We start from the raw sequence: 11,645 nt of genomic DNA, 5'->3' as shown, positions 1-11,645 counted from the left end.
GTACTAAATGGCTCATGGGCTATAAACAATTAGATTAAGTGGAAAGACTGTTTTATGGAGCAGCATCTTCCCCTGTATAGGGAAGGGGGTTGGGGATCGTTGCAGAATGGATCTGGAGAGATATCAGTGCAAAGCTCGAGTGAGTGGGGGCTTGTAACAACAACGGCCTACGTAAATCACAATGGCGGGGGGGGAATTATGCGTGGCATTTGCCAGTGTCACACGTTTTGTTCTGTGAACGTACACGTCTCAATATTGTACAATTTATTTCGTACGTTATTCTCTATTTTTATTGTAGGCCGACAGTGCTGTCGTTGCGTATAGGGACTTGCGTGCAGTGTCCAGTTTGTGCGAGCATTTGTCGGTCTTGAGATATTCATTTAGTGTCAGGTGCGGTAAATTGACGCATCTGTCTCATTCGAATGGTTCATTGCAGAATGTTGGGGGCAGGTGCGCCCGCGGCTTTCCTAGTGAATGATAAAGGTCGCTGAAAGGGTTCCGGTTTGGGAGGCTGCGCAGTTCGAGATTTCGTGGTCATACGAGGCATGCTTTCGCTTCCGGGCGAGCGGTCAGAGATGTTACAGAGCGCACGGTGAACATCCACAACGATAGACCGAGCATCGATGCTTCGTGCAGGCAGAATGGAGGAGTTTGTTACGGAGGAAGATGAGCCATGGTACGACCAACGGGATTTGGAGCAGGGTGAGTAGACTGACACACCGTTGTTGTTATATTTGTTGCAGGTTTTGTTTAGCCTTGTATGCGAATCATTCTGATACAATAAAAACATTCCCAGCAAAAAGCAGCTGATGCTGGCTACCGACCTCATCACTGTCATGTAATGCAACAACCTGAAGATGTCTCAAAGGATGCTAATTGACCCTTCAAGAAAATAAGACAATAGTATTGACATGATTCATTTGAAGAATTCATGACATGTTCTACAATTTTGGCTCGATATACAAGCGTGCGTGTCTGGAATGGACTACTGTCTTAATTGTCGATATTATCCTTGATATGATCAAACTGAGAAATTGTGATGGCGTTCATGCACTTTCAAGACAGACCCCATCACCCCAAGTCCCATACATTTAAGAACGAGGCGTGGGAACTATCGAAATTCTGCTGCAGGTTTCACCTGTCAGACCATGTTATACTCTGTTATTCTCGCCTCCTCTCTCTCTCGCTGTCTCTCTGTTGCTCTCTCTGACACACACACACACACACAGCCCTACTTCCATTTCTCTCATTTCCACCTCTCTGTGTATAAGCACTGTTCTAGACTTCCCCTTTATCCCTTATCGAGCTCTTTGCCAGTTATTCTGATGTCAGTGAAGTGCTTGTTCTCAGAATAACCCTGCTGTCTGTCTGACTTCACCCTCCATCTCTCACATCATATATGATAAACGGTCACGTGCCAACCCTCTGCCCTCGGTTATTTTTCTCAAGTCACCAAAATGCTGAGTCGTGGTTCCCTCTTGCATGGGGATGTGCTGGTGAGGTATTAGGTGATGGAGCCTGACATCAGGCTGACAGACCGAGAGATGATCTAAAACAAGTGGGATATTCAGGGAGACAACTGGTTGACATTCGCAGGATTCTGTGGAATTTTGAACAAAGATTCTATGCAGTTGCAATCTCTGAGTGAGGGAAATGTCAGAGTTCTGTATTTAAAAAAAAAAAAAAAAAGATTTATTACTGGGTAGACTGAAGACACAGGACATTTACTAACCTAATGTCTGTGCTCTGATAAAAAAATAGGGATCAACAATGGAGACGCTCCCATAGAATCTATGTTTTGAGATGCTTGAAAAGGCACATAATACACACTACCTTTTCCATTCACCCAGGGCGTAGTCTGATAATACATCCCTCCTATAGAGTGACACACCCCTTTATATCTCTTCCTCAACTGTTTGATTTAGTTAACTCAATTGGACCACATCGTCTGTCTCTTCCTCCACTAATGGATAAATAGACATAGATGAGGGCCTGTGTAGTCTCTGCTCTCACTCCCTGTGTATTGATCTGGCAGAGCAGTGTCTCCCACCTCTGGTCTTATCCCCATATTTCGAAACAGAACGGGAAAGAAGCTATTGTTATAGCATTTTAAATGTCCCCACAAATTATGATATAGGTCAAAGCCGTATTTCCCTAGCAATCAGTCATTCTAAAGGGTAAGGTTGGTTTATTACGATGGTAGGCGGTGTGAGTTCCAGATGGTTTGATGCGGTACAGTTGGAATCGGAAGTTTACATACACTTAGGTTGGAGTCATTAAAACTCGTTTTTCAACCACTCCACAAATTTCTTGTTAACAAACTATAGTTTTGGTAAGTCGGTTAGGACATCTACTTTGTGCATGACACAAGTCATTTTTCCAACAATTGTTTACAGACAGATTATTTCACTTAATTCACTGTATCACAATTCCAGTGGGTCAGACGTTTACATACACTAATTTGACTGTGCCTTTAAACAGCTTGGAAAATTACAGAAAATCATGTCATGGCTTTAGAAGCTTCTGATAGGCTAATTGACATAATTTTAGTCAATTGGAGGTGTACCTGTGGATGTATTTCAAGGCTTACCTTCAAACTCAGTGCCTCTTTGCTTGACATCATGGGAAAATCTAAAGAAATCAGCCAAGACCTCAGAAAAAAAATTGTAGACCTCCACAAGTCTGGTTCATCCTTGGGAGCAATTACCAAACGCCTGAAGGTACCACGTTCATCTGTACAAACAATAGTATGCAAGTATAAACACCATGGGACCACGCAGCCGTCATTCCGCTCAGGAAGGAGACGCGTTCTGTCTCCTAGAGATGAACGTACTTTGGTGCGAAAAGTGCAAATCAATCCCAGAACAACAGCAAAGGACCTTGTGAAGATGCTGGAGGAAACGGGCACAAAATGTCTATATCCACAGGTAAACTAGTCCTATATCGACACAACCTGATAGGCCGCTCAGCAAGGAAGAAGCCACTGCTCCAAAACCACCATTAAAAAAAAAAGCCAGACTACGGTTTGCAACTGCACATGGGGACAAAGATTGTACTTTTTGGAGAAATGTCCTCTGGTCTGATGAAACAAACAGAACTGTTTGGCCATAATGACCATCGTTATGTTTGGAGGAAAAAGGGGGAGGCTTGCAAGCCGAAGAACACCATCCCAACCGTGAAGCACGGGGGTGGCAGCATCATGTTGTGGGGGTGCCTTGCAAGACGGACTGGTGCATTTCACAAAATAGATGGCATCATGAGGAAGTAAAATTGTGGATATATTGAAGCAACATCTCAAGACATCAGTCAGGAAGTTAAAGCATGATCGCAAATGGGTCTTCCAAATGGACAATGACCCCAAGCATACTTCCAAAGTGGTGTCAAAATGGCTTAAGGACAACAAAGTCAAGGTATTGGAGTGGCCATCACAAAACCCTGACCTCAATCCCATAGAAAATTTGTGGGCAGAACTGAAAAAGTGTGTGTGAGGCCTACAAACCTGACTCGGTTACACCAGCTCTGTCAGGAGAAATGGGCCAAAATTCACCCAACTTATAGTGGGAAGGATACCTGAAGCGTTTGATCCAAGTTACAATTTTAAAGGCAATGCTACCAAATACTAATTGAGTGTATGTAAACTTCTGACCCACTGGGAATGTGGTGAAAGAAACAAACGCTGAATTAAATAATTCTCTCTACTATTATTCTGACATTTCACATTCTTAAAATAACGTGTTGATCCTAACTGACCTAAGACCAGGAATTTTTACTCGGATTGAATGTCAGGAATTGTGAAAAACTGAGTAGAAATGTATTTGGTTAAGGTGTATGTAAACTTCCGACTTCAACTGTATGTACAGTATATGTCCTTCCCTAGCCCAGGCCTCGTCCTCCACATCACCCCATTGACCGATGACCCAGAAAATAAAAGCAGCTTTGCGTCTCATCAGTGTTTCCCTGGTCAGGGTTTAGGAAGCAGGTGGGTTCTGCAGCCAGCAGCAGGCTCGATCTCATCTCACAGATTTATTGAAAATGGAGAGTCGGAGCATTAAGTCCAGCTGGATGATCTGATTAGGGGGGCCCCAGACATGGCCTCTCAGGCTGGGATCAGAGACCCTGCATATAAAGTTGTAATAGTACAGTTTTAGCATGCTGTTCCAACCAAGGGGTCATATTGTATTTGCTATGGTCTATTTCCACTCACTTTCACACAGTGAATATGTGATTATTATGTAAGTGATCTCTATTCAGGGCTGCTACCCTCAGTGGTCATAATCATCAGCTCAGCATGTGTATTCTGTCTGTCCAGATGGTAAGGTATGACGTCATAGTTGTAGCAGCTGGTGCAGTGTGGTTGTGATGTGCTTCACTAGATGCTATATGAGTTATACACATTTGAGGGCATAAGGATGATGCATAGCCACACGTGCAGAAGGCTGCAGTGCACATGAGCTGTGTGTGCCAAGGTGGCCATGGGGAGATGTCAGTTTGACAGTGTCATTGCTTTGTCCTGTTACAATTCTTATGTTATTCACTTGTATTCAATGAAGTGGGTACATGATTTCTCCTATTTACCGGGATATCTCTTGCCCTCTCAGCAAACTCAGATTCTTATCCGTTTGCCAGCACAAACAACCGTTGTGCTGCAGCGTTTTGATAAAGGCACAACCATAAGATTACATAAGAGCTGGTACTGTTTATAATACAGACCCTTATCACTATTCTAGTTCTCTCTCGGTTATCCTCTGTCCATTGTTTTAAAACAGGAAGATATGGTAGCCTACAGAAATGTTTAGCTACAGTACCAGTCAAAAGTTTGGACACATCTACTCATTCAAGGGTTTTTCTTTATTTTTACTATTTTCTACATTATAGAATAATAGTGAAGACGTCAAAACTATGAAATAACAAATATGGAATCGTGTAGTAACCAAAAAAGTGTTAAACAATTCTTCAAAGTAGCCACCCTTTGCCTTGATGACATTTTCGCACACTTGGCATTCTCTCAACCAGCTTCACCTGGAATGCTTTTCCAACAGTCTTGAAGGAGTTCCCACGTATGCTGAGCACTTGTTGGCTGCTTTTCCTTCACTTTGCGGTCCAACTCATCCCAAACCATCTCAATTGGGTTGAGGTTGGGTAATTGTGGAGGCCAGGTCATCTGATGCAGAACTCCATCACTCTCCTTCTTGGTCAAATAGCCCTTACACAGCCTGGAGGTGTGTTTTGGATGATAGTCCCACTAAGCGCAAACCAGATGGAATGGTATATCGCTGTAGTCATGCTGGTTAAGTGAGCCTTGAATTCTAAATAAATCACTGACAGTGTCACCAGCAAAGCACACCATCACACCTCCTCCATGCTTCATGGTGGGAACCACACATGCGGAGATCATCCGTTCACCTAATCTGCGTTACAAAGACACACAGCGGTTGGAAACAAAAATCTAAAATTTGGACTCCTCATACCAAAGGACAGAGTTCCACCAGTCTAATGTCCATTGCTTGTGTTTCTTGGCCCAAGCAAGTCTCTTCTTCTTATTGGTGTCCTTTAGTAGTGATTTCTTTGCAGCAATTTGACCATGAAGGCCTGATTCACGCAGTCTACTCTGAATAGTTGATGTTGAGATGTGTCTTACTTGAACTCTGAAGCATTTATTTGGGCTGCAATCTGGTGCGCAGTTAACTCTAATGGACTTTTTCTCTGCAGCAGAAGTAACTTTGGGTCTTCCTTCCCTGGGTCAGTCCTCATGAGAGCTAGTTTCATCATATCGCTTGATGGTTTTTGTGATTGCACTTGAAGAAACTTTCAAAGCTCTTTAATTTTCCATATTGACTGAACTTCATGTCTTAAAGTAATGATGGACTATCATTTTCTCTTTGCTTATTTGAGCTGTTCTTGTCATAATATGGACTTGGTCTTTTACCAAATAGGGTTATCTTCTATATACCACCCTTACCTTGACACAACACAACTGATTGGCTCAAACACATTAAGAAGGAAAGAAATTCAACAAATTAACTTCTAACAAGGCACACCTGTTAATTGAAATGCATTCCAGGTGAGTACCTCATGAAGCTGGTTGGGGGAATGCCAAGAGTGTGCAAAGCTGTCATCAAGGGTGGTTACAATAAAGAATCTCAAATATAAGATATTTTTGTTTGTTTAACACTTTTTTTTGGTTGGTACATGATTCCAAATGTGTTATTTCATAGTTTTGATGTCTTCACTATTATTCTGCAATGTAGAAAATAGTAAAAATAAAGAAAAACCCTTGAATGAGTAGGTGTCCAAACTTTTGACTGGTACTGTACATGTTGAAGACGGGCCTCTTGTCGTCTGCCTCTGTCCCTTTTTGAATTGTTAGCTCCTGTTGCCATTCATTGCATTATCTCTGATACGCACACACACAGCTACTGCTCCAGACAGCCATACTATAATTCAACTCATGTTCCTTAGATGTGTACTTTGCAGCAGCATGGTGTTCCCCACTGTTGTATTCCTGTTAGTGCTGACACCATGCACTGTGCTGATTTTAAAATGCTGAATTCATGTTCCATAATGGAGGTCAATTGTTCTCCGTTTAACACCACCTCTCCTCCTCCCACTGTACTGTCATGGGCTCTGAGTAGTGGGGCAGGCATGTTGGAGCCAGGAGCCAGCACAGCTCCCCTCCTCATCCTTACTCTCAGTCCAAGTAGGCCTCGTCACTGCAGCACCCGATGAATAATGGATCCATCAAGCTGCTGGTGGAAACCAAGTGGCTCGCTGCCCTTAGCCCTCCCAGGTCTAAAATGGGATCATGTTTGTATGCGTGTTTTATTTGTGGAAATGTCTGTCAAAGCAGATTGAGAGCAAAGAGCAGAGATGTGCTGGAGTTGATTGGTTTCTGGGGAAAATGTTAAACAATCTTGTGACAATAAAGATGTATGTGTAGCAACCAGTGCAGCTAAAACCTTTACGCTTGTATGTACAGCTCTTCTTTTTGGAGTGGGGTAATAAGAACTAAGAGGGATATTTCTGTCATTCTCACCAGGAGTAATGGTAAATGAGTTCTGAGATGACCTGTATTGGTGTTTTGCCCTGTGTAATCCAGACAACCTAGTTAGCACAGGCTCTTTCACCCTTATCCTACTCCTTTCCCCTGCAGTCAGACTCCATTTTCTTGAGCTCATCTTGGCAGCGATCACAGAAGCTGGTCTTAATCAGAGAAGATGGAGGATAAAAAAATTTTTTAACCAGCAGGGGGAATTGAATGAGGGGATTTTCTCTCTATTGCTCGTTCTTATTGAATTTGAAATGAAGGGGCAAAGTCTTAAATTCATCACTTTAAGGAAAGCCAGAAAGCATTGCATTAATGGAGTTAAAACAGTCCATAATGATCCAACGCAACACTTGAACTGAGCTGGGCTAATGCCGCAACTACCAATATTACTGGCGGATGAAATGTGAATGAAAGAGTTAAAATAGTTGTTTTACTGTATCCAGACCAGTACTCTCACCACTGTCTCTCTCGTCGTCCCCTCTCTCAGATCTGCACCTGGCAGCTGAGCTGGGGAAGACCCTTTTGGAGCGCAACAAGGAGCTGGAGGACTCCCTACAACAGATGTACATCAACAATGAGGAACAGGTGCAGGAGATCGAGGTATAGCATCATACCACTTTCACTAACTATGTGTGAGCATGTGTATATGTCATGAATGATCCTTCAGTGCCCTGCCCATCTTCTGAAAACATCTGAAACCCTACCTCTTCAAACAGTATCTTAAATAATCCTCCTCATCACCTTGACCCCCCCCCCCCCCAAAAAAAACCTGAAACATCACTTGACCCCTCTCCCCTTTCTGACTCTACTGGGAGCTACTTTGAGGAAAAATGTCCTTTGTATGCCTTTGTGGTTGTCCCAACTTGCTATCTGAAGATGAATGTACTTAACTGTAAGTTGCTCTGGATAAGAGTGTCTGCTAAATGACTAAAATGTAAAAATGCAATTAAATGTTGAATTGCTGAGGCCATATTGTCAAGCATGGCACCAGACTGGTGTGTTAGCTGGAGTGTGTGGGTTTTAAACTACTGACGGTGCACTTCATGATCCTGCAAAGTGGCTCTTCTCTCTAGGCTAGCACAATTCAATCTCCTTGACGCGCCATCAAGCCAATTAAACCCTGCAGAGCTCTGATAGGAGAGGCGCAGAGTGCAGCTGCATGAGAGAGGGAGAGCGAGAGAGTGTGTGTTTACTTAGAGTGTGCGGCTGTGGCTGTGTGGGAGAGAGGAACCCACTGACTCCTCTGAGCCAGATCTGCCACCTCATTAGACAACAAAGACTGGCCAATCACACACATTAATCTGCTTGAGAAGAAGAATAAAGTTGATCCACATTTGTTTGTGTAGACAGGAATTAGGAAATTGTGATGCTATTTTACTTAACCATCATGGAATCCTGTCATATCTGTGACTTATTTTTATTTTACAGCAGTGTCTGGCATTGGGTGTATCTCAATAGTCTAAAACAGCTTCCTCTCCTCTCCTCCTCTCCATTTGCACTGATGTAACATATAGATGTCCAGTTATTTTATATTAGTTTTAGACTCTTTAGATTGTCTCCCTGTAAGGTCCATGTCTTCATTCACACGTCTATTCCCCCTGCAGTACCTGTCTAAGCAGCTGGAGATGCTGAGGGAGATGAACGAGCAGCATGCCAAGGTCTACGAGCAGCTAGACGTGACGGCCAGAGAGCTGGAGATCACCAATGAGAAACTGGTTATAGAGAGCAAGGCCTCGCAGCAGAAGATAGACAGGTGAGGGTTAATACTCTCCTGAGTTGTTCTAGCTGCTATTATGAGCATTCACTCTATGTAAGACTGTACCATGACCTCTTTCTTCATGGTGTTTGTACCAGGGATTTCTAAGAAATATTTGGTTTAAGAGTTAACAAGCTCAGTTCTTGAATGGTTCCTACTGTTCATAGTAAATAAATGCGTCTTACCGTTGTTTTTGTAACAGGCTCAGTATCGTCACGGTACAGTATTGTACATTATGTTGTAAATAAGATTTAGTCCACTTTCGTTTGTGTGTGCGCGCACTTCCAGGTTGACGGGTACCATGGAGACACTGCAGGCTCAGGTGGATACCATGACAGCTCGTGTGGAGGAACTACGTACACTAGAGGAGCTGAGGGTCCACAGAGAGAAGCGGGAGCGACGCAAGACTGTCCACTCCTTCCCCTGCCTTAAAGAACTCTGCACTGCACCAAAGTACAGTAAAGAGCAATGCTCTATGTAGTCTCTCTCAAAAGTCCAAGTACTCTGTGAAAGTATGCTAATATGCTGAGTACATTTGCCAAATGACCTGAATGTATGGTGTTCAGATTACATAAGAATGCAATCTCCCTGCTGTATCCTTGTGCTCCTCTGTGTGGTGTATCGCTCTACAGGTATGAGGATGGCTTCCTGGTGGCCAACCCCGGCAGTGTGGACCTGGTGTCTGAGCGTGAGCGCCGGCCGCTGGATGAGGAGAACGAGCGTCTAAAGGGTGTGGTCTCCTCCCTGAGGTCCGCCATGGTGGCAGAACGGGGTCGGAGGGAGGGGGCAGAGAGGGAGTGCACAGCTGTGCTGCAGGAGTTTGAGCTTATGGAACAACGCCTCCTGGGGGCTGAGGGCTGCCAGCTGCGAGTGCAGGAGCTGAAGGCAGAGCTACAGGAGATGCAGCAGCTGAGGAGGTCCCGGGTCTGTCTGTTGGATGAGGGTCTGGAGCAGACCCTGCTCAACAATGCCCCCGAGACCGACACACCCGAGGAGGGACCGGGGCAAAAGGAGGGAGGGGAGGGGACAGGAGGAGGGGGGCAGCAGGGAGGCCCCGTGAGGAAGAGCTGCAGCGACACGGCGCTCAACGCCATCTCGGCCTGCGACGCCTCTGGCAGGCGACAGGGCAGCTACGCAATCCACGCCAATGGCGTGCGCAAGCGGGGCATGTCCATCCTGAGGGAAGTGGACGAGCAGTACCATGCCCTGCTAGAGAAATACGAGGAGCTGCTGGGGAAGTGCCGGCGCCACGAGGAGAGCATGTGCCACGCGGGGGTGCAGACGTCACGCCCTGTCTCCAGAGACCCCTCCATGAAGGACTACAGCATGGCCACGCCCGGCCCCTCAGCCATGGCTGCTGCACCCCCCACCCCGCCCCAGACCCCCTCCACCCCAGAGGCCCTGGAGGGCATCAGCCGGCAGGTAGACCAGGTGGACAAGAGGCTGGGCCAGAACACCCCAGAGTACAAGGCCCTGTTCAAAGAGATCTTCTCCCGCCTGCAGAAGACCAAGAGTGAAGTGAACTCCAAGGGTAGAAAGTCCCCAAGGGTAGGAAGTCCTAAGGGAAAAAAGTCCAAAGACAAATGAGCTGCTTTCGTGATTCTACTGAACACGACCTCTCCTGGTACTACTGAACACGACCTCTCCTGGTACTACTGAACACGACCTCTCCTGGTACTACTGAACACGACCTCTCCTGGTACTACTGAACACGACCTCTCCTGGTACTACTGAACACGACCTCTCCTGGTACTACTGAACACGACCTCTCCTGGTACTACTGAACACGACCTCTCCTGGTACTACTGAACACGACCTCTCCTGGTACTACTGAACACGACCTCTCCTGGTACTACTGAACATGCACTGAAAACAATGGGTACAAAAGCCACAGGTGTTTTTTCTTAATTTGTTTCTTTGTTTGACCGTGTTTGTTCAAAGTGATCACTTGATGTCTTAATGACAGGTTACCTGTACTTCTGCACTGGGGAAATGATTCAATCTACTGTGGATGATCCCCTCCGCTGTTTTATCCATCTCTCTGGATACTGCCACATTTCACCCATCCCAATATGAATGAATTGTACATCTGACGACATTCATCCTCTGGGTAGATGAAATGCCTTGATTCTTGACCTAACTTAAGATAATTTATGACAACATAGTTCTGCCATAAAATCTGTTTGACCCGTCTTTGGTCAAGACAATCCAGTACAATGTTTAAATGACTGAGACTGCACTAATTGCTATTTAATGTTTTTGATGACTGACAATGAATAACATGGCAGAGCTATTCATAAAATGTGTTGTCAAAAACAATCTAGTTAAATATTCCTGATGTTCTCAATGAATAACACTGTTGCCTTAACATCTTAGGCTTCATGTATGCATCTATCCAACATTGGTTTTGAAGCCAGTAGACTGAGGGAGCCCATGGTACTCAAGTAGTAACTTGTTCTAAAATAAACTGTAAAACTGTCAGTGTATTGGTGAATTTACCTTTTGTATAAGGATTCTCAAGATAGATAATGTTGCCCAAGCTAGAGAACGGAGGACCTGATGATGCACTGTGTAGAAATGGAACTCAACCACACTTGACTAAGCTACTGTAACTGTGCTCTAAGCACCGACTCCATGGAAAGATCTCCATGACTCCTTGTTTTCTGGACTGCTTATTTCAAGTACACAAGGGGCTTTAGCTGCCCTCTTATCAGTACTTACTTTTCATTGTGTACAAACTTCATGTGATATGGTCTATGCTGGTGTGTTAGATGGAGATTGCATGATAGACGGGTAAAGATGGTTTACAGAACGTTGTACTTTAGAGCTGGATCAATAACAGAA

General features: G+C 44.6%; 1 protein-coding gene across 2 annotated transcripts; it reads left to right on the top strand.

Moving 5' to 3' along the window:
- Positions 1-111: 111 nt before the first annotated feature.
- LOC139565073 (cerebellar degeneration-related protein 2-like) lies at positions 112-11,282 on the top strand. Of its 2 annotated transcripts, XR_011672857.1 has the most exons (6): positions 112-702; positions 7,533-7,645; positions 8,650-8,798; positions 9,090-9,254; positions 9,434-10,442; positions 10,643-11,282. XR_011672857.1 is itself a non-coding variant. In XM_071385122.1 (5 exons), exons 1-5 carry the CDS (start codon positions 624-626, stop codon positions 10,386-10,388), a joined length of 1,461 nt encoding a protein of 486 aa, XP_071241223.1. In that variant the 5' UTR covers positions 112-623; the 3' UTR covers positions 10,389-11,282. The 2 variants fall into 2 exon arrangements, 1 of the variants encoding a protein (XP_071241223.1); XM_071385122.1 differs by having other exon boundaries at positions 9,434-11,282.
- The last annotated feature ends 363 nt before the right edge of the window (positions 11,283-11,645 follow it).

Source organism: Salvelinus alpinus, chromosome 36, assembly GCF_045679555.1.
Source record: "Salvelinus alpinus chromosome 36, SLU_Salpinus.1, whole genome shotgun sequence".
NCBI classification, from domain to species: Eukaryota; Metazoa; Chordata; class Actinopteri; order Salmoniformes; family Salmonidae; genus Salvelinus; species Salvelinus alpinus.
Note: the sequence above shows the minus strand (reverse complement) of the source record. Positions and strands in the feature narration are given on the sequence as shown.

What these genes read in the sequence shown, in the direction of transcription:
- LOC139565073 (XM_071385122.1), top strand. Translation starts at nt 624, where the DNA reads ATGCTTCGTGCAGGCAGAATGGAGGAGTTTGTTACGGAGGAAGATGAG. An exon ending in TCGCAGCAGAAGATAGACAG is followed by an intron (nt 8,799 to 9,089) that starts GTGAGGGTTAAT and finishes GCGCACTTCCAG; the next exon opens with GTTGACGGGTACCATGGAGA. An exon ending in GAACTCTGCACTGCACCAAA is followed by an intron (nt 9,255 to 9,433) that starts GTACAGTAAAGA and finishes ATCGCTCTACAG; the next exon opens with GTATGAGGATGGCTTCCTGG.